General features: G+C 36.1%; 1 protein-coding gene across 4 annotated transcripts in view; it reads right to left on the bottom strand.

The window, feature by feature from the left end:
* WNK3 (WNK lysine deficient protein kinase 3) overlaps positions 1–23,621 on the bottom strand; it is a 186,198-nt gene that overhangs the window by 50,074 nt on the left and 112,503 nt on the right. For all 4 annotated transcript variants that reach the window (XM_067023028.1, XM_067023027.1, XM_059049735.2 and 1 more), the window contains 7 exons: positions 11,654–11,718; positions 8,009–8,156; positions 7,265–7,381; positions 5,914–6,069; positions 5,781–5,832; positions 4,038–4,175; positions 2,747–3,675 (listed from right to left, as the gene is read on the bottom strand). In XM_067023028.1, coding sequence (XP_066879129.1) covers positions 2,747–3,675; positions 4,038–4,175; positions 5,781–5,832; positions 5,914–6,069; positions 7,265–7,381; positions 8,009–8,156; positions 11,654–11,718 — 1,605 coding nt within the window. The remainder of the gene's footprint in view (positions 1–2,746; positions 3,676–4,037; positions 4,176–5,780; positions 5,833–5,913; positions 6,070–7,264; positions 7,382–8,008; positions 8,157–11,653; positions 11,719–23,621) is intronic.

The raw sequence follows: 23,621 nt of genomic DNA, 5'->3' as shown, positions 1-23,621 counted from the left end.
ACTAGAGAAAGCCCATGCGCAGCAATGAAGACCACATGCAGCCAAAAATTTTTTTAAAAAGCATGAAATGAAAAGTTAATAGATAATAAAAACAGGAAATGAAGAAATAAAACTGTCTCTATTCACAGATGATAAGATCTTATATACTGATATTATATAGAAAATCCACCAAAAGCTATCACAGCTAATAAAAAAACTCAGCGAAGTTGAAGAATACAACATCAACAATCAAAAATCAATCATATTTCTATACACTAGCAATGAAAAGTCTGAAAAGTAAATTAAGAAAACAATTTCATTTATAATTACAACAAAGAATAAAATAACAAACAGTGCTGGAACAACTGGATAGTCACATGCAAAAGAATGAAGCTGGACCTTTATCTCACAACATATACAAAAATTAACTCAAAATGATCCTACCATCTGTACTTAAGTGTGAAGCAAAATAAAGATACTTATGGACATTAAAAAAAGCAAATTGGTCACCCATGCAACATATTTAAAAATATTACTCATAGAAGCATTTCAGGGGGGAAACAAAAAGGAATTCTAGGACACCAGAAACAGTGGCAGGTAATAAGTTTGATCTAGATGTAGCAATGGACACATGAAACAAACAAAAGAATCCATTTAACCTTGACACTTGGAAGAGGCTCTTGAGCAACAAAGTTTGAATGACAGAGAATTACATTTCATTTTTTATGGTTCTAATCACGTTACATGATTATCAGATAACACAAATAATCATAATATAAATGGTGTTTACTGATTTTCAGTTCTTCCAATCAACCTACAAACAAAACACAACCGATAAAGAAAAAAATGTAGATGTTATAAACTTTGCCAATGTTAAAAAGTAATTTAAGTAATAAAAATTGGGAGGTGTATGGGGAAGAAAAGTAGAGGAAAGGGAAAATATAATTTCTCTACCCTTCATAGAAGTGAGTCAAAATTTATTGTATAAAATTACTAAATCAGGGGGCTTCCCTGGTGGGGAGTGGTTGAGAATCTGCCTGCTAATGCAGGGGACACGGGTTCAAGCCCTGGTCTGGGACGATCCCACATGCCACGGAGCAACTAGACCCATGAGCCACAACTACTGAGCCTGTGCGTCTGGAGCCTGTGCTCCGCAGCAAGAGAGGCTGCAGTAGTGAGAGGCCCGTGCACCATGATGAAGAGTGGCCCCCGCTTGCCACAACTAGAGAAATCCCTCACACAGAAACGAAGACCCAACACAGCAAAAATAAATAAATTAATTTAAAAACAAATTACTAAATCAAAAAATCGATAAGTATGTTATTTATAAGTTATTAATAGCAATGACCACAAGAATTAAAACCAGGAACTTAATAGTGTTTGGGAAGTGGGAGTGTTAACACAACAATTCCTTTTAAATTTCTATCCTTCTGAATTTCTTTTGCATTTATGCATTAATTGCATAATTTTAAATTACTAGTTTACCAAAAAATAAGTACTTAAATTATATTTACTTGATGGAATATTATGCTGTTGTTCTAAAAAAGTTAGGTGAGGGGACTTCCCTGGTGGTCCAGTGGTTAAGAATCCACCTTCCAATGCAGGGGATGCAGGTTTGATACCTGGTTGGGGAACTAAGATCCCACATGCCGCGGGGCAACTAAGCCCGTGTGCTGCAACTACCAAGCCTGTGCGCTATTGAGCCCAAGAGCCACAACTAGAGAGAAGCCTGCGCACTGCAACTAAGACTCAATGCAGCCAAATAAATAAATAAATATATATTTTTTAAAGTTAGGTGAGGTGGAACTATGTATACTGACATGGATAGATGTCCATAAGTGGGAAAAAAATTTAGAACGCACATGTATGTAAGGAAGTATGTGTATATAAATATATAGTATGTATCTGTGTCTTTGTAAATAATACATATAAAGAAGTGCTATATAAATATTTGTATATTAGTGAAAACCATGTCTGGAAAGATTTATCAACAGCTGTGTCTATAGGTTTAGAAGTGGGGTGGATTTTACTTCATATACATGCATATACTACTTATATAATAATAATAATAATAGATACAGTGATAAATATTTTAAAATGTCTATGATATACTGTAAAATTAAAAAAATAAGTTGTAGACCAATATGTTTATAGCACAATACTATTTTTGTGAATAAGAAGTTGTAGGTTTGTAAGTAGATCTGTGTAAGCTTAAGAAGGATTAGTACGTTATAGTGGATAAGTACCAGATAGTGGTTATCCCTATGAGTTGAAAGAACAGAAAAGAGAAATTAAATTCCTACATTACATAAGTTAAAAAAACACAAGTCATGAGATTATGGGTTTTTAAAATTTTCTTTTAAAATATTTTTTCAAATAAATAAAAACCCACAAACATGATTAAATTAAAACCATAATATTTTTAAAAGTGAAACTGATAACAGGCATTTTTAAGTGGAAATCTAAAAGCAAGTTCTTCCTACCCACTAAAACAATCTATAAATCAGTCCTGTTCTGTCATTAATATAAAAATAAACATTGCTCACAAGTTCCTAGCTAATTCACCAGAGGGCTCTCTCACCAAGAAAGTTCTACTGTCTCTATTAAGTTCTGGGCCCCTGCAGCCTAAGCTATGGCCTTCTTAAATACCTGTGACCTCAGAATCTTGTGACATAGATAACTTCATTTCAAAGGACAGAACTTTAGAAAAGAAGGCATTTCTTTAAAAGCATAGGATAAGGAATTGGTTAGAAAGAATGATACTTACATGTAAACATAATTCGCTGGGTATAGAAGTTATCACATTCAGGTCCCTTTTGAACACTGATATGTTAGCAGGCTGACTCACAGTCACATTGGACAGAATCTTAGAGCCTGTCTGCTGAAAATTAGGGGACTGTGCAGGACTATCTTGAATTCCACCGTGACTGATGCCTATGACTTCTGGCACTGGACATGAGACTGTGTCTTCAGCAGAGGAAGAAAATGGAGAGTCTATGCTTTGGGTATCCTTCTGACTCTCAGGATAGATGCTAGATATGCTATGCTCCTGATAGAGCAAATTTCTTAATTTTTCATCCAGAGTTTTAATTCGGTTGTCTGCAAACTCCATTTTTGGAGGTCCTTCCCCATCTGATTCCAGGACAGTAGAGGACAGCAGGCTAGTTGGTTCAAGGCCAGGGGTCTGAGTGGGAATGACCATCTTAGGAGAACTTGCTTCCACAATCACTGAGGTTTCTCCTTCTTGGGAAATAAATTCTGCATCCATAGTTGGCTGCTGTACTGGTAAGGACTGAGGCTTTTGATCAGACATAAATACCGGAGTTGTAAGAGAGTTAGGAGCAATCTGAGTTGACTCACCAGGAGCTGCCTGACTGGCAGCTTGGTGACCTGGATACACAGGTAGGAATATGCCTGCTTGGCTGGTGAGTCCCTCACATTCAAGTGGAACTGCACGAACTGAAGTAGCCGTATGACTGGAACTACTAGCAACTGGTGCCATTATCTGCTTGTCATCTTCCACTTGATAAAGTATAGCTGGCTGCTTAGTTTCTACACTGGCATATTCAGAAATCTTACCATCAACTACATCCTTGTGTTCTGATGTGGAGGTGTAAAGTGCACGCTGGCATGGATTATTTTCTAGAGTGAGCAGCGTGTCCTGTGATATTTCCTTATTACTTATGTTTCTTGGACCTGGAACAATAACAAAGAATGGCTAAGCATGTATTGGTAATTACAAAGCATGGACTAGTACCCAAACTCAAAAGGAACAGGAGGAGCTAGGGTCAAATTAGAACCTGTGTGAAAGTACCCTTGTAAATAAGACTCAAACTACACAGAATTCAACCTAACAAGGAGAAAAACCTTTTCCTTTTTTTTCATAAATATTAAAATTTAAAAGGCTTAAGTTACCTCCTAACATTAACATCTTCAAAAATGCTTATGAAAATTCTCATAAGCATAAAATACCCATGGAAACAAGTTAAAGATACAGTATATATTTTGCATCCCCATCTTCCAGGTCTGGATATAGGTGGCAGAGAACAAACACTTACTAGAAAGCAGATTTAGCCCAGGAACTGTAGACATGGACTGCTGAAGAGAAGGAGGAGATTGAGCCTCACGGTTTCTTATTGTCTGATTGATACAAAATCGCCATCGACCAACTGGGGATGACTGAGGAGCAGATTCATCTGTAGAAAGAATTGGCAAAAATTAATATGCTAAGCAATTGTCAATATACTTACCTATTGACTAAGGAAACCAGGTTAAAACACCGATTTGTCTTTTATCTCCATTTCCAACGGCACTAGTATATATGTAACTTATAAGACCAGACCTCCCAACACTGACTGACAAATACTCTAACAACTAAGCACAAGATACTTTTAGGGAAGGATTTTGGATTCTACGGAAACAAACATTGTATCAATAGCAATTAAAAGTAGGGCACTTTTGGGAAAAAAACAAAACAGCACTTTTTCCACTAAAACCTACATCTTCTGTTCTGTATCCTGATTATGGTGGTGCTTACACAAATCTATAAGAGGATGAAAATTTACAGAACCCTACACCAAAAGAAAAAAAAGTCTATTTTACTGTATGACAACTTAAAAACTAAAGTAAAATAAGCCCCTTCATCTGTACTCCTATTTTGTTAACTTATTCAAATAAGTTATTCTCTTTTAAACTTTACCCTACTTTGCCAGTCAGAAATATACTCAGGGACTTCCCTGGTGGTGCAGTGGTTAAGAATCCTCCTGCCAATGCAGGGGACACGGGTTCGAGCCCTGGTCCGGGAAGATCCCACATGCCACGGAGCTACTGAGCCCGTGCACAACTACTGAGCCTGTGTACCACAACTACTGATGCCTGCACGCCTCGAGCCCGTGCTCCACAACAAGAGAAGACACCACAGTGAGAAGCCCGTACACTGCAACAAAGAGCAGACCCCACTCGCTGCAAATAGAGAAAGCCCGCGTGCAATAACGAAGACCCAACACATCCATAAATAAAAAAATAAAAAGAAATCTACTCAGACTCCTGCTAATGAGAAAAAGAAGACAGAGGAGAACCCTGGCATCCTAACACAAACTACATTTGAGGGTAATGGTATCTGGTTCCATGACTCCCACACCACCTGTTGCTTCTTCATGCTGTTATAATTCCTTCAGATGTCCTCATTTGTCTGTGGCTCTTCTCCCCCTCCCAGACACTCTAAATATACCCATGACCAGAGCTGAGAAGAATGGAGAGATAAGGTTATGAGAAAAGAAAATAGAAGACCCCATTTTTAGTCCCTGGCAGTTTATCTGGTATCTGATTTACAAAAACTTATCAGTGATCAGAGAAGGTAGAAGCATATCATTGGTAGAATGAAATCAAGATATTAATGCTATTAAAACATGAGGCAAACTTAGAACATAATGATTTTAGTTAAGAAAGTTGTCCATCTCATATAGGGGAAAAAAACTTACCAGTTAAGTTCAAACAATAAAGCCATTAAAGGTCAGCAGTACTGTGACTGCTTTTCTGGTAACATACCATGCAACAACTCAGAAATAAATTAATCAGGTAAAGAACCAATACTTGGAGGAAATTTGGAGAATGGCTTTACTTCTCACTTTTTTTACTTCTTACTTCTGGGCTATAAAGTCCTTTCAAAGTATGGGAAAACCTACATTAACAATTTAGCAAATTCCTTTATTGGCTAACATCTTTCCTAAGGTGTGTACATTAAAAGTTTCCAAATGTCTTGCTTCAAAAGCCAAATGGTAAAGTTTATTAAGTATACTTACTGCTGGTTTGAGTGGATGCAGAATTTATCTGTACTTGTTCAGATGATCCTGTCTGAATTAAAAATGAATAGATAAATAAAGAAGTTCCTGATACATATCCGAGAAGACCTATTTGCTAAGCAATTGCTCTTACTTGGTTACTGCTGGATTCCACAGTAACGGAGTCAACTCCAACGGCTCTTTCTGCAGCAGAGTGGACATGAAGGATCTCCTGGGCTTGACCTACGATAGCCCTCAATTCTTCTACAAATTTTTCTTTTTCACTTTCCAGGACAAAGTTATCTTCGACCTATCCAAAAGTAAAAATAAGTCTATTCACAAGAATGAATTTAGTTTCTTCAAAATTATAATATGGTGACTACCATAAAGAAAAATAAATTAGGTATTTAGATCTAAATGGCACAACAGAATTAACAAAGACCAGCAATAAAATGCCACATAATACATTAAATTATTCTATTTTGAGACCACTGACATTTGTCAGATTGGCACTACCTACCAGAAGCCAGCATTTAAAAAAAATCTGGCATTCTATAAATTGATTGCCATTTGAAGAACATAACTGAGGTAATGTTTACATTTAAAACTAGGATGTCCAAATGCAAAAGCTTTTAAATAAAAAAAAAATCACAAAATGAAGCATCTCTAAAGATGATAAAGAATGGCCTAGAGACAGTTCAGAAAATACTACATTGAATAAGAGGCAGACTGACAAAATTATTAACCTTTAAAATGTTAAATTCTGCTTGGCCAGGAATATATATATACAAATACAACTGGCAGAAACAAAAGCATTATGTACTCTTTGTGCCACCCTAGCTCATTCCCATTAAAAAAAAGAGGAGGGGAATACTAACTTAAGCCTAACAATTCAAAGAAAATACAAAAACTAAATGAAATGAACATTACTTGAACACCTATATGTAAGATGTTATATCAGTAGCTAATACATTAGAATTACCTGGGGAACTTTACAAACTGTTAATGCTTAGGCCTCATCTCCAAATATTCTGATTTAATTAGGGACCCAGGCAACAGAATTGTTTTTGTTTTAGTTTTTGTTTGGGTTTTTTGTTTTTTTGGGGGTGGCTCCACGTGGCTTGCAGGATCTTAGTTCCCCAACCAGGGATTGAATCCAGACAACGGCAGTGAAAGCACCAAGTCCTAACCACTGGATCACCAGGGAATTCCCAACAGAATTGTTTTTAAAAAGCTCTTCCAGTGATTTTGACATGCAGCTAGGGATAAGAAGCAGTGACCTAGATCCTCTCTTAATGAAACTCCCACATATTTTACACATAAATATACAGAAACCAGAGGAGGTATAGTGACTTACTCTTGATCATAACCAATTTAGCTCTGTACAAATTTTAAAAACTAGCAGTACCCTAAAAAGAGATGGCTCTGACTAAACAGGGGGAGAGTTAGAGAGGAAAAAGAGACAGAATGCTGAAGGGAAAATAATTTGGTTTTACTGTACTTACCATATAGTCTGCAATATCCTCTGGTGCATCACCATCAACATCAAACTTGAAGGTGACCATCTTGTTATTGTGTGTCTCCAGTTGACACTCCACCATGTTGTCTCCAGAGGTTGACACCTGGGCAAAAACATGTCACTAGTTTAAGAGTCAGTTATTGTCTTCTCTTTGTAAATGGTGCAGGAAACATTTCGATGAGCTCACATACAATATATGAAAAAATGGTTTAAACCATTCAGAATCTAAAGATTTGTCGTTGTATGACAAATCTAAGGCTCAAATTATTCAGCAAAAAATAAGTTAGAAATGTGAACCTGTGGGAAAGAAAAGGAATGCAACTTTTATGAAAAGGCAAAAAAAAAGTTACAATGGTCACTATAGCTATCTGCAATGCAAAGATCTAAATCTGATCATTCATTTCCAAAATTCTCCCACAAGTTGACCCTTTAAGCTAAAGAATATGCACTGCTAATGGAAATGTAAACTGGTCCAAACTTTATGGACAGCAACCTAGAAATACGTATTCAGAAACTTAAAAAAAAATCTTCATACCCTTTGACCCACTAATTCTACTTATAGGAATCTATCATAAGGAAATAATCAGGTATATATACAAAGATTTGTGTTCAAGAGTGTTTGCCGCAGAGTTTCATAATACTCTATACTCACCTCCACAGCAGCATCGCCCCTCCCTGACCCCCCAGATCTCAACATGCACTCTTAACCAAATCATATTTATACACTGACCTGAAGGACAGTAAGCTGAAATTTAGTCCCCTTCTCTGATCGAGGACAGGAAGCTCTTCTCTGTTTGATCCGATCTTGTTTGCCATTTCCACTTGGGTTATCAGGGGTATTGGTGTTTTCCTTCACAGCTGCCACATCATTATTCAAACTATTATTTTTTAAAAAAACAAAAGCAACTCCAATTCAATTTCTCAGAGAAGACATTATTCCATGATTCTCAAAGTCCAATATTTAACCCAAATCAGAGTTAACATCTGAAATTCCTTTGTGGATAGCATCATTCCATCTTGATGGTAAAATTCTAAGAAAAACCCTCAATTATAAAATCATAAATAATGTTTAAATAAAATATATAAGTAGTACAATATCTCTCAAAAAGTTATGACCGCACAACTCTGCAAATATACTAAATGCCATTGAATTGTACACTTTAAATGGGTGAAAATCTAATGGTATGTGAATTATATCTCAATAAAGCTGTTTTTAAAAGTTATGAAACACTGAGATTATATTGTATGTATTAAGCAAACATCTCACAGTAGTGGGAATGAAAGAAAAACACTGCTAGTAATGGACCTCTGTGGAACCTTTCATCAGGGGATGTTCCTGATCAATTTTATTTTGTTTGTTTTGGGGTTTTTCTTATTAATATGTTCAAATAAAACTTCTAAAAACCAATTCTCACCCAAAATACAGCTGTTTATGTAACAAACTCAACAGGGGATACATGAGGTGTGGAAGACAGGAATAGTGCAGGAAACAGAAAAAGAAATGAAAATGAGATAAAGAAAATGTAGTATGTATATACAATGGAATATTATTCTGCCATAAAAAAGAATGAAATATCTTGCCATTTGTAACAACATAGATGGAACTTGAGGGCATTATGCTAAGTAAAGTAAGTCAGAAAGAGAAAGACAAATACCTTATGATCTCACGTATATGTGCAATCTAAAAAAATGAAAAATCTCCCAAGCTCATAGATACAGAGAACAGATTGGTGGTTGCCAGAGGCAGGGGTTGGGGGAGGGGGTGGAGAGTGGGTGAAATGGGTAAAGGGATTTGAAAGGTACAAACTACCAGTTATAAAATAAATAAGTAATGTAATGTATAGCATGGCAACTATAGTTAATAATGCTGTATTGCATATTTCAAAGTTGCTAAGAGAGTAGATTTTAAAAGTTCTCATCACAAGAAAAAAATTTTGTAACTATGTATGGTGATGGATGTTTAAACTAGACTTATTGTGATGATCATTTCATAATATATACAAATGTTGAATCACTCTATTGTATATCCAAAACTAATATAAGGGTATACATGAGTTTCACCTCAAGAGAATGAAAGGAAGGAAGGAAGGAAGGAAGGAAGGAAGGAAGGAAGTGGGAAGGAGCGAAGAAGAAAAATACACCATAATTTTGGTTAAAAAAACTGAAAATGAATGATGTGAAAATGATTCAACATGATTAATTCTAACTAGTTATATTTTGCAGGTTCAAGTCAATATGATTATGACAGGGCAGACTAACTTTCAGCTGATCTGTGTCAAAGGTATTTTTCAGATTTTTCTTTAATAAATTTGAAGATATTTCAATAAATAACAAAAATTCCAATAAATACATTTGAAAGTTAAATGAGATCTGTAAGCAGCAGATACTTTTTTAAATTAATATTTAGGTTAAGTCCTTTCTCCTAAAAACAACTCAGGAAGTATCTATATAAAGATATACAAGAAAAAATAAAACTAACTCCTAAAATTTTTTCTATGTCCCTGTGAAAAAGATTTTCATAAATACAAGTGGAGGAAGAAAATACATTAATACTGCTCTTAGTTGTTTTTTTTTTTGTGGTACGCGGGCCTCTCACTGTTGTGGCCTCTCCCGTTGGGGAGCACAGGCTCCGGATGCGCCAGCCCAGCGGCCACGGCTCACGGGCCCAGCCGCTCCGCGGCATGTGGGATCCCCCCGGACCGGGGCACGAACCCATGTCCCCTGCATCGGCAGGCAGACTCTCAACCACTGCGCCACCAGGGAAGCCCTCTTAGTTTTTTAATAGACAGAGAAATAGCAGTAATAAATAACACCTTCAGAGGATAAAAGGGACATAATTCTAGTCAATGCAGCTGTATCATTCACTTTGCAAAGTTATCTTAAAACACTAGTTTAGGGTTTGGGACAAGATGACAGAAACTCAACTCTCCCCTTTCTTCCCCACTAAGTATAACTAAAAAATCTGGAAATAATACAGTAGAATATCACAGGAGGGCACTGAAGAGTAAAAAGATGAAGGCAGAGTAGCTAGGGACTCCCAGGACTTGAGGAAAAATATAGCAGCTTGGCATCTCCTGATTACCCACCCAGTGACAGAAAGCAATCCAAGCTCAGCATCTCCTGACTCCTGGGCCAAAAGGCAAAGGTAGCCCAAGCCCAGTGGTCTGCTGAACCCCAACCTAGCAACAGAAGATGGTTCAGGTGGGCCCTTTCCTCCCTTGGTGATGCTGGTGGGAACCCTACCAGTAGCATGTGGTCTGGAGAGCTGGCTTAGGGCAGCGGTCCTAGACCCCTTGGTCCAGCAGTGGGTCCCAATGGTGTCAGGTGAACCAAGCAGATCAGAATAATAATACAAAGACTCTGAAAACTAAATTGTCATTAGAACCATAGTCCACAAAAGTAGACCAGGACCTCTGCACCTAAATACAGTGACTGACTGCTAAAATAGAGTATTTAAATAGGATCCAGAGTATCCTAACATAATGTCCAAAATGTCCAGGAGACAAATGAAAATTCTATGTCATACCAAAAACCAGGAAAATCACAACTTGAATGTGAAAAGACAATCAACAGATGCCAACACCAGGATGAATCAGATACTGGAATTACTTGACAAGGATTTTAAAGCAGCCATTATCAAACTGTTTCAATGAGCAATTACAAATACTTTTGAAGCAAATGAAAAGCCAGAAAATCTCATAATAATAGAAGATATTAAGAAAGAAACAAATGGAAATTATAGAAAGAGTACAATCATAGAAATAAAAAATGCACTGAGTGGGCACAATAGCAGAATGAATAGAACAAAGGAAACAATCAGTGAACCTGAAGACAGAACAAGAGAAACTAACCCAATCTGAACAAGATAGAGAAAAATATTAGTTTACAACTACCAAAAAACAATATAATTATATATCTGGTTAAAATTTATTTCTTTAGATTAGCTGGAACTTTGAATTACATTATTTCTTATTTCCTTTTTAAATTCTTATAATATTTTCCTAAGAACAGAATATGATGGGAATTCCCTGGCAGTCCAGTGGCTAGGACTCTGCACTCTCACTGCCAAGGGCATGGGTTCAATCCCTGGTCAAGGAACTAAGATCTCACAAGCCACGGTGGTGCAGCAAAAAAAAAAACCAAAAAAACCCCACAATATTATAATAATGTGAACAAGAAAATGGTCAATAATTTCATAGTCCATATGATCTTTATTAACATAAAAAGTAAAAATAATATCTACTATTGTTATTGAACATACACACAAATACTAGAACACAGAAACTTCTTCAGTCAAGACACACTAAGCACCTAATGAATGCAATACTTCAACATACCCTCATTGCTTTCATGGTATTAATTTGAAGATACTCACCTTCGAACTAAATCTGGTTTTAGAAGAGTTGCTGGTTGTTCAGCTCCAACTGCTTGGGATACAGGCTGTAAATAGCACAGAAATAAAACTTAGTATGATAATAGCAAACTTTAAGCTGAAGGTGCAATTTGCTATTATTGCAGAAAATGTGTTTGTTACATTTCATACTTTGGTTACCACACAAACCAGGTAAAATGTCTACATTACTGAATGTCTATATCAATCCTATTATTGATATTACTACCAAAGATAAAGAAAAATAAAATGTAGCAGTATTGATATTCATCAAGACATTTTCATTAAAAAAGACAGCATTGTTTTTTATACTTTTGTTTGTGTTATTTTTCAATGGCTTCCAGTCCTGATTGTAAAACTACTAATAAAAGGAAGAGTTGCTGCCATTCCAGAAACAGATAAATCAATGATTCAAGCTTTAACGTATTGTATGGTCTCTCTCTCTCATTCCCTTTTCACTAAACTACTGCCAACAATTCCTTTGAGATGTTAGTATCGAGCAGCTGCAATACTGGCATCTAGGAGAAAAGTTTATAAAGGCAAATGCCAACCCTGCTGAAAAATAATGTTAAACATTTATCTAATCCATCCTATGCATTGCCGCTGGTGACACTACAGTGACTTTAAAATGCAAATCTACCAAAATCAATCACTTACCTACCTAGTTTAAACCCTCTATTATGGCCCCTCATCTTCTATAAGGTTAAGTTCCTTTGGATGGCAAATAAAGTCCTCAATGAACTGGTCCCTGCCTCATTCTCTAGCTCTTCTCTTCTTGAAGCCACAATGAACTCAAGCTCCTCTGAATGAGTTGGGCTTTTTCATATACAGTGACTCTACTTATATCCCTTCATCTCCCTGGACTATTTCAACTACTCCTGAGTCCTGTCCATTTAGCAAATATCTGAATGGAACTCCTGTATACAAGAAGGCTCTATTACAATGGGTTCCAGAAAGACCAGCAAAATCACCTTGGAGTCTCTTTAAAAAACACATATACCTTATCTCATATCTTGGTTTCTAAACTAAAAGGGATAAAGGTTCCTTGGAGAAATGGCTGATTCTAGCACTGGGGCAAGGAAAATATAAGATGAGCTTGGATCATCTTGCTATCCCCCAAAGTAAAGAACGATGCTCAAAGAATGATGGGAACATATCAAAAGCACACTTGAGCCACCTTGAAGGGTTCCCACTACCCAAATATGGAACAATTGGGCATGAAAATAAATAATGAGTAACATAATATAATGCATTTAATAAAATTTAAAAAATCCAAGAGTTCATACTGATGCAAACAAAAGAAAGCTCTTACAATACAAAGCCAAATAAATATAAGGAATGACAAAGTTAGAAAATCATCAGGGCTTCCCTGGTGGCACAGTGGTTAAGAATCCGCCTGCCAACGCAGGGGACACGGGTTCAAGCCCTGGTCTGGGAAGATACCACATGCCGCGGAGCAACTAAGCCCATGCACCACAACTACTGAGCCTGCACTCTAGAGCCCGAGAGCCACAACTACTGAAGCCCGCGCGCCTAGAGCCTGTGCTCCGCAACAAGAGAAGCCACCACAATGAGAAGCCTGTGCACCGCAACAAAGAGTAGCCCCTGCTCTCAGCAACTAGAGAAAACCTGTGTGCAGCAGTGAAGACACAATGCAGCCAAAAACTAAATAAATGAATAAATAAATAAATTTATTTAAAAAAACAAAGAAGATCATAAATGAATGATAAAACTAGTGGGTGAAAGTTGGATGAGGAACAAGATATCTACATAGTTTCAAAATATCTCCCCACAAATCACTTATTCATTACAAAAGCAAAACATGGTCACTTTACAGTGGAAGTACTTGGCAGCCTCCACCTTAACCAAGTAATCAAATTTAACCTCAGCAGTATTGGGACAAACTGACATTACATGGCTCCTAATATGATACAACGCACAAAGGTTACAACATTGTTTGCATGGTATTCCTGACAAAAATGCATGATCTGAATGTGGGGAAAAAAAGGAAACTTCAAACACACTCAAATTGAAGGGCATTCTATTTGGTTGGCCAAAAGGTTTGATCGGTATTTCCGTAAGATGGCTCTAGTAGCACTTAGTTGTCTTTAACTTCATTCGAAACAATTTTCTTAGATTGTATGTGACAGGTGTCATATCAGCCCGCATTTTAAAAAAAGACTTAACAAAATCTGGTGAATTTTTGTGTAGCCATTTTAATACTGAAAATGGAAGAAAAAATGTAACATTTTCCGCATATTATGCTTTATTATTTCAAGAAAGGTAAAAACATAACTGAAATGCAAAAAAAGAATTGTGTAGTATATGGAGAAGGTGCTGTGACTGATCAAATGTGTCAAAGGTGGTTTGCGAAGTTTTGTGATGGAGATTTCTTGCTGGACACTGCTCCGCAGTTGGGTAGACCAGTTGAAGTTGATAGCCATCAAATCGAGACATTCATTGAGAACAGTCAACATTATACCACGCGGGAGACAGCCGACATACTCAAAATATCCAAATCAAGTGTTGAAAATCATTTGCACCAGCTTGGTTATGTGAATTGCTTTGATGTTTGGGTTCCACATAAGTTAGGGAAAAAAAACCTTCTTGACCATATTTCCTCATGCGATTCCCTACTGAAACGTAATGAAAACGTTCCGTTTTAAAACAAAGTGTGGGGCTTCCCTGGTGGCACAGTGGTTAAGAATCCACCTGCCAATGCAGGGGATACGGGTTCAAGCCCTGGTCTGGGAAGATCCCACATGCTGTGGAGCAACAACACCCGTGCATCACAGCTACTGAGCCTGCACTCTAGAGCCCGCGAGCCACAACTACTGAAGCCTGTGCACCTAGAGCCTGTGCTCCGCAATGAGAAGCCACTGCAATGAGAAGCCCGTGTACCACAACAAAGGGTAGACCCCACTCTCCGCAACTAGAGAAAGCCCGTGCGCAGCAAAGAAGACCCAACGCAGCCAAAAAATAAAATTAATAAAGAAAATTTTTTTTAAAGTGTGACGGGAGATGAAAAGTGGATACTGTACAATAATGCGGAACAGAAGAGGTCGTGGGCCAAGTGAAATGAACCACCACCAACCACACCTAAGGCTGGTCTTCATCCAAAGAAGGTGATGTTGTGTATATGGTGAGGTTGGGAGTCCTCTATTATGAGCTCCTTCTGGAAAACCAAATGATTAATTCCAACAAATACTGCTCCAAATTAGACCAACTGAAAGCAGCACTCAACAAAAAGTGTCTGGAATCAGTCAACAGAAAACGCATTATCTTCCACCAGGATAACGCAAGACCGCATGTTTCTTTGATGACCAGGCAAAAACTGTTACAGCTTGGTTGGGAAGTTCTGATTCATCCGCCATATTCACCAGACATTGCACCTTCGGATTTCAATTTATTTCGGTCTTTACAAAATTCTCTTAATGGAAAAAATTTCCATTCCCTGGAAGACTGTAAAAGGCACCTGGAAGAGTTCTTTGCTCAAAAAGATAAAACGTTTTGGGAAGATGGAATTATGAAGTTGCCTGGAAAATGGCAGAAGGTATTGGAACAAAAGAGTGAATACGTTGTTCAATAAAGTTCTTGGTGAAAATGAAAAATGTTTCTTTTATTTTTACTTAAAAACCAAAGGCACTTTTTGGCCAATCCAATACAAAATAACCGACCTTTATTCTTCAAAAATATCAATGCTATAAAAGACAAATGAAGGCTGAGGAACTGTTCCAGATTAAAGGAGATAAAAGAGACAAACAGTACAAGGCAATGCATGATCTTCAATTAGATCCTGGATCAAGGGGGGGAAACTGCCATAAAGGACATTACTTGGACAACTGGTGAAATTTTAATATGGACAATAGATTAAATAATAGTATTACAATCATGTTAAATTCCCTGAATTTAGTTGTTGTATTGTGGTTAAGAAAATATCCTTGTTCTTATAGCAATGATATATTTAAGGGTAAAAGGACATTATGTCTGCAACCAGCTCTACACATCAGAGGGAAAATCATGTGTGGATGAATGGATGGATGGATGGATGGACCGACCAACTGACCAACAGATCAATGGACTGTCATCCTCTAATGTCTTTTATCATATCCTTCTTTGTCATATATGTTTAATGCCTGACTTTAAGGACTCTGAATGATTCATCTTTGTATTCTCAGTGCCTCTTAGCACAGTGCCTGGAACATTTTAGGCTTCCAATAAACGTTTGAAGGTATTGATAGAAAAAAATAAGAAAGAAAACAATGATATAAAAAAGGCTGTACCATACACATGTTTGTGATCCCATATTACTAATCCTGGACATCAATTCTAAGGAAATAATAAAAAGGAAGAAAAAAGTACATAGTATAAAGTTTGTTTCATAGTATATGTTCAATAAATGGTAGCTAACTCTGTTTTTATTGTGGTATTATGCAAAATGAAAACTGGCATCAAGTTGTTGTCCAGGAATAGGGAAAGAGGTAAATATGAATACTTATTTCACTACTGTGTGGCCACTGAAAACTAGAATTGTGGAGTCCAAGTAAAGGCAGGGAAAATTACTTAACAATGAATGAAAAAAGCAGAAAACAAAACTGTACATATAATTACAACCACTTATGCATATGACAAAAGCTTGGAATACAATAACAAATATCAAAATCACTACCATGTTAAGAAAATAGCATTCTTTGGTGATTTTTTTCCCCATTTTACTACTTTTTATAATGTTACTACTTACATTTGATTATTTAAAACCTTCAAAGGATAGCAAATACTAAGTGTAGAGGAAAATAGGCACTTTCATAAACCACTGGGATTTATGGGATTTTAAACTGCTTAGACCTTTCTGAAGGGTAATTTGACAATATGTATCATTTTTAAAAGGTCTAGCAATTTTATTTCTAGAAATCTATCCCAATGAAATAATTAAGAGTGCACAGAAAGATTTAACTACAAGAATGTTCCTCACAACATGGAATATAATTACAAACAGCAAAAAAATAGTCACTTGTTTCCTTTATCTGCCCCATTAAATAAATAATGGTACATCCATACTAAAGGATATTATGCAGCCCTTTAAAAATGTGCTTAAACATATAAGATGTTACAAGTGAAAAATATTATAAAAGAGTATATATACATTATGGTTACATTAAAATTGCATGTATGCATAAGCATATAAAATGGTCTGGAAGAATATACACCTGGTGTTAAGCAAGATTAACTATATTCATCTTGCTTTGGTAATAAGAAAAAATTAATTCAACTATGTACAGATTTATCAACCCTGAAATCTGATAATCTCAGTGCAGGTCCCCATTATTTCAATGCACAACTTTATAGTTATTTGAGACAAAAGTAAGAATGAAACATTTCACTAAATTTGAAAAACATCTACAAATGATCCAGCATCTATTTGCAAATATTAATTTTGAAACTCCTAGAAATATTATGACAGAACTTGGTTTGAAGCTGGCATATAAAAAAAAGCAGATGAACCAACTATTAGCCATGATTCTGAGGACCAACAGAAAGTATCATTAATAATCCTGTTAATAATTATAAGTGGTTATAAAATATAATTCCAGATTGTTGCCATAGTAACTATCTTTTGTTTACTTTGCCTCCAGATTTATGCATCAGGACACCATGGCACTGCTCCATCTTTCTGGGACTCACCATAATTTTTTTGTTTCTTTAAGACAAACATTTGTTAAAGTTGGATACATTTGTTGAATCTTCTGTGTACAAAAAAAAGAAATCTCTTTGCCAAAGTATTTGCTCTCAATGTTTAAACAGTGATTATATTAAAGAGCTAATTATCTAATCTATAATTAGAAGCTAGTCTAATTTGTCCAGGAAAAAAACCCTCAGTATGAACTGACCAGGTTAGAGGGGGAAGGGGAAGGCAGGAAATGGTATATTATGCTCATTTCTCCCCAACCCTCACCTTCAAATCCAAATGAAAGACAGGTACCAATCCCTTTTCCTAATGAGACCTTGATATCTGGATATCTGAGACCTTGATAACTAGCTAGAAAAGTTCAATAAAACTAAAGTACCTATACTCACTTGCAGAATGAGGACAAGGCCAAAATAAGAAGCAAAACTAGGCCTGAATTCCATGGGCCACACCATTTTCTCCTCTCTATCTTGGCATTTAAAAATGCTCTCTTGAACTTGTTTCATTTCTTTTTTTTTTAACATCTTTATTGGAGTATAATTGCTTTACAATGGTGTGTTAATTTCTGCTGTACAACAAAGTGATTGAACTTGTTTCTTGATCTTTCTCACCCATGATACTGTGAGCTCTTTGAGGGAAGAGACTGTATCTTCAAGATTTATCACAATATCCCCAATGCCTAACCAATACCTGAAATAGGAACAGCTGCTCAATAATGCCTTTCACTATTATAATGTTCTCATTTTATTATTGTTTTTATTTTTATTATAGCAACAAAACAACCACTATTTATTGAGCATTTATTAAATGCTAAGCACTTTATATACATTATTTAACTAAATTCAACCCTTAGGACAACTCTAAGCAGTAGGTATTATTACTTTCATTTTACCAATGAGGAAGCTGAGGCTATAAGTGATGGAGGCAAAAATTGAAAGAAAGAAAATGAATGAATAGACAAATGACCCCAAAGAATACTGAAGAGCAGAGATGCCTCGTGCATACCACAGAAGCTTTTCTGTTAGTTCCTAGCCCTTCTCTCTCCTTTACTTACTTCACTATTACTTGCCCTCCTCCCATCAGTGATTCTTAGCCCTTGGATGCACTTTATAATCTTAAGGGAAGCAAAGGAAGAGGGGAGGAAAAAGGGGAAAAAAGAAAATAGAAGGAAAGAAAATGCAAGCTCAAGCACATTCCAGAAATTCTTACTCAGTTATTCTGGAGTGAAGGAGAGCAGTAAAAGTGGGAAGTATTTTAAAACATGTTATAAACTGCCTTATTGTATTACTGATATTACAAAACATGTCTCTTCCACGAAGTGCTTTTAACAACCATTATTTCTTGAGCACTTATTACATTGCAGGCACTTCTCACATGTACCTCATCTACTCCTAAAAAGCCTACAAAATAGGCATTTTTTCTGATATTATGAAAAATTTCTGACATAGAGAAAAGCTGAATAATTGTTCAGTGAAAACCTATACATCCACCACCCACAGTCTATTGCATTTTATTATATTTGCATTATCACATGTATATCCATCAATCCATCTTATTTTTATGCATTTCAAAGTAAGTTGCAAATGCAAGAGAGGCATTTTAAAACTTTGTTTTACAGATAAAAAGAACCTAAACTAACAGAAATTAAATAACTTGCCTGAAATCACACAATAAATAATTCAAAGAGACAGAGTTCAAATTCAGGTCTAACTAAAGACATAAAGTAGCTCAAGCCTATATGTATGTTGTATATACCTGTTTAACAGTGAAATTTTTGCTTATTTAATTAAAGAAAATTATCGCTGTATATGACGCCCACTTCCATATTTTTATATTTATAAAGAACCCTGCACCTATAAAGTCATTGCTTATCTAAGCCCAATTTTTGGCCAAGCCAAGATTCCGAATAATGAAATTTACCCTAAGAAATAACTGATCCACACACAGCACAGTTCCTTGGATAAACTCACACAATGACACCCAGGCTATTAAACAGGCAGGAATAAAAAAAGATGAAAACACACCAGCACCACAAATACTGACAGACAAGAGTAACAGAAACTAGGAAGAAATTTCATTAATTACAAGGCATGTAGAACTGGATTGAAGACAACATTTCCCGGGTTTTGCTCCCAGACCTCTCTAGAGATCACCTCATGAAAGGGAACCTAACTCAAAAGAGACTTATACTTCATACTTTCCCCCTGATATCTGTTGTTAGTTGAGTTATCGAGAGTCTGTATCAACCAGCAAATTGATCATGCACTACTCTTGTCTCAGCCCCTCCAAGATTTCTACCGCTATTTGGAGAGAGCAACTAACATTGTTTTTTGTTTGTTTGTTTATTTGTTTTAATGGTAGGAGTGAGAATGCATATTGGAGATAAAAAGGAGAAGACTAACTGAGCCATCTGGCTTTCTAGGAGGAAGAGTCCTCACAAGTAAAGCCAACTCAGCAAGGATACAGAAAGGAAAAATTCTGGTATCCATACATGCTGGAGAATGTAGTCTTTAATATATTTGATTATTAAAAGCATTAGAGAACTCATTATGGGGGTAAAAGTAAACCACACCTCAGCACAGAGGAACTACAATAGATCAATACCTACTAATAGACAGAAAGTGTACATCTCCTTGTCCTCAAGCTATAGATCTGTGAAAGGATTTAATTATCACTCAAGAGGACAACAGAATTCAAAGAAAATCTACATGAAGTCAGAGGGTTGGGCAGGGAAGTCCAGATCCTATAGAGCTTTCAGGCCACTAAGTACAGTATTATGACTTTTACTGTGAGTGATATGGCAATGTGAGGTTTGGGGTAGGGTTCAGATATGATCTGACTTGCATTTTTTGAAAGTATCACTCTGCTTCCTATAATGAGAAAAAGGGTATAAAAGAGCAAAAGCAGAAGGAAGAACAACAGTTAGAAGTCTAATGCAATGATTCAAGAAAGAAATTAGACTAGCATGATTATCATTATGCTAGTGATTATGGTGGAGGTGGTGAGAAGTAGTCAGGTTGTAGATGTATTTTAAAGGAAAAGACAAAAGACTCTCTGATGATCTGAAGTCAGATATGAGAGAAAGAGAGGAATAAAAGATGACCACAGATATATGGCTTGAGTAACAAGAAAGACAGAGTTCCTATTTGCTGAGATGAAGACAACTGTGGAAAGAACAGGCTTCGGGTGGTGGTGGGAGGGGAGTGCAAAAAAGTGTTTAATTTTGGACATATTAAATTTGAAATGCCTATTATACAATAAAGTGGAGATGTTGGGTGTATACTGGAGAAACATAGCAAAAATTTTTTTTTTCCTAGAACACAAAGTCAAAAGCAAAGTGGGCTGGAGGTATCAGTATGAAATACACACACACGCATGCACGCACACACTCTAATCTGTCCACTGAGAACCTTAGAAGCTATGACTCCCATGTACCATCAAACACACCCAACATCCAAATTCTGGTTCCTAAATTACCTTCCTCACTAAAAGGAGTCAGGGCCCCATGGAGAAATAACTGATTCCAGGGCTAGGGAAGGGAATGCACAAAATGAACCTGGAATATCTTGCTATGCCAGAAAGTAAGGAAGTGCTCAAAGAATAATGGGGATATGACAAAAATACACAAGAGCCACCCTGAATGGTCCCCCATTAACCAAATCTGGGGCACCTTAACCATCAAAATAAATAATGATAATATTGTATCACACCCTATTAAATAAAATAAAGACTCATGAATCCATACTGACATGAACAAACGACGGAATGACTGAATGAGTAAAGGAAGGAGAAAGGCCAACTAATAAATATAAGGAGGAATGATGAACTTAGAAAATCATCAACAGATACTAAAACTAATGGGTGAAAGTTTTGATGAGGAAAGGGATATTTACAGAGTCTCAAAATTATCTCCTTACAAATAATTCATAAATTATAAAGGAAAAAATGGCAACTTTATGGTGGAGAAACCTGGCAGGCGCTACTTAAAACATGTAATAAAAGTTAACATCACCAATATTGGCATCACCAATATGCCTCCTAATAAGATGTCCTAAGAAGAATACAATGTCACTTACATGGTATTCCTGCCAAAAATGCATGATTTGACTCTAACCATGAGGAAACTTTAGTCAAACCTAAAATGACAGGCATTCTATAAAAAACTGGCTTCTGCATTTCAACACTGTAAAGAACAACAAAGGCTGAAGAACTGGTTGAGATTAAAGCAGACTAAAGAAAAAGATAAACAACTCAAAAAAAAAAGTTGACTAGGCACACTTCACAAAAGAAGATATTTGAATCTCTAATAATTACATGAAAAGATGCACAATATCATTACTTATCAGGGAAACACAAGTTAAAACCACAATATATACCACATCACATCCACCAGAACAGCTAAAATTTAAAGGACACACAATACTAAGTGTTGATAAGGAAGTGGAATAACTGGAACTCTCTAACATTGCTGCTGAGAATGCATTTTGGACCACTACTTTGGAAAACTGTCTGGCATTATTTAGTATAGCTAAACATATGACTCAGCCATTCCACTCCTATGTACATACACAAGAGAAATGAATGCATGTGTCTACAGGTGTGTCTACAAACATACAGGAGCATTCACAGTAGCTTTATTTTATAAGAACCAAAATCTAGAACAAATCTTTTTTTAAAATTTAATTTTATTTTTTTATACAGCAGGTTCTTATTAGTTATCCATTTTATACATATTAGTATATATATGTCAATCCCAATCTTAATATACATCAACAGAATGGATAACTGAACTGTGGTATATTCTACAACTGAACAACTCATAGCAAAAATAATGAAACGAACTACTGACACATGCAAAAATGTGGATGAATGTCAGTGAACCTTCTAGGGAGGTGGAAATGCTCTGTATCTTCATTTGCATTTCACAGAGGAATACATATGTAAAAACTCATCAAGCTGCACATTTGAGATTTGGATGCTTCAATGTATATATGCCTTATATAATTCAATTTAAAAAACAGAAATCTTTTAAAAAGCTGGTATGATCCAATTCTGATAAAATAAATACTACAAAATGTGTATGCATAGAGAAATGTCTGAAAAATTTCAAAGGTTTTAATTTCTCAGAGGTGGGATAACAGGTAATTTTACTTTCTTTATACTTTTCTGTATTTTTCAAGAGTATTTATAAGAATAAAAGTTTCTTTTGAAAAGCTATTTTCAGACTTCCCTGGTGGTCCAGTGGTTAAGAATCCACTTGCCAATGCAGGGGACACGGGTTTGATCCCTGGTCCAGGAAGATCCCACATGCCACGGAAAAACTAAGCCCATGCATCACAACTACTGAGCTCATGCACCACAACTATTGAAACTGGCGTGCCTAGAGCCCATGCTCCACAACAAGAGAAACCACCGCAATGAGAAGCCCGTGCACTGCAACGAAGAGTAGCCCCTGCTCGCCACAACTAGAGAATGCCTGCGCACAGCAATGAAACCCAGCACAGCCAATAAATAAATAAAATTATTTAAATAAATAAATAAAAAGCTATTTTCATGTGAGGAAATAAAATATCCATACCAAGACATATAAAAGATGTACACCAAATTTTTCACTTATGAGAGTAAAAAATGCCACCTATAAGCACTTAGGAAAAAGGAAGCAAAAATCTGACTGGCTTTAGGTTTCTCTTGTGCCGCATTAACTCAAAGTCAACGAACAAAATATCTTGTAGATATAAAGAAAAGGTTGTTAACTGATTTTTTGTGTACTCATCCAAGTTATATTTCATGTATGAATGTAAACAAAGGGTCAGTTTCAGATACCCAAAGAATTAAAAATTGTACACCCAGTAACCTTGAAAAATTACACAAAGCCATTCTTCAAACTATAGAGGTACTTAGCAAAATTAAGAATCAAAAATAGGGAACTTGTGGTATAAATACTGGTGTTGTATACTAAAACCAATAATCAGTATTAAGTTCAAATAGTTAAAACTGTGTTTTAAAATTGGATGTACACATAAAAACTGAAAACATGACATGCATAGTATGATAAACTTTCATAATTGCTATCTCCCCAAAACAGTAGTCTGTCTTTTCCTTAAATACCTTATATAATAGTAATCTACAGATAATCAGCCTCTCAGCTCTTTCCACCAACCTCTGAAATCAAAGATTTCGATGGTGCTGCTATTTTGTAGGACGGTTCCTTCCTGGAGAATGAGATCAACCTGAAAGGTTCTCATCTCTTCAGAATCCTCAATATTT

Source organism: Kogia breviceps, chromosome X (genome assembly GCF_026419965.1).
Source record: "Kogia breviceps isolate mKogBre1 chromosome X, mKogBre1 haplotype 1, whole genome shotgun sequence".
Lineage (NCBI taxonomy): Eukaryota > Metazoa > Chordata > Mammalia > Artiodactyla > Physeteridae > Kogia > Kogia breviceps.
Note: the sequence above shows the minus strand (reverse complement) of the source record. Positions and strands in the feature narration are given on the sequence as shown.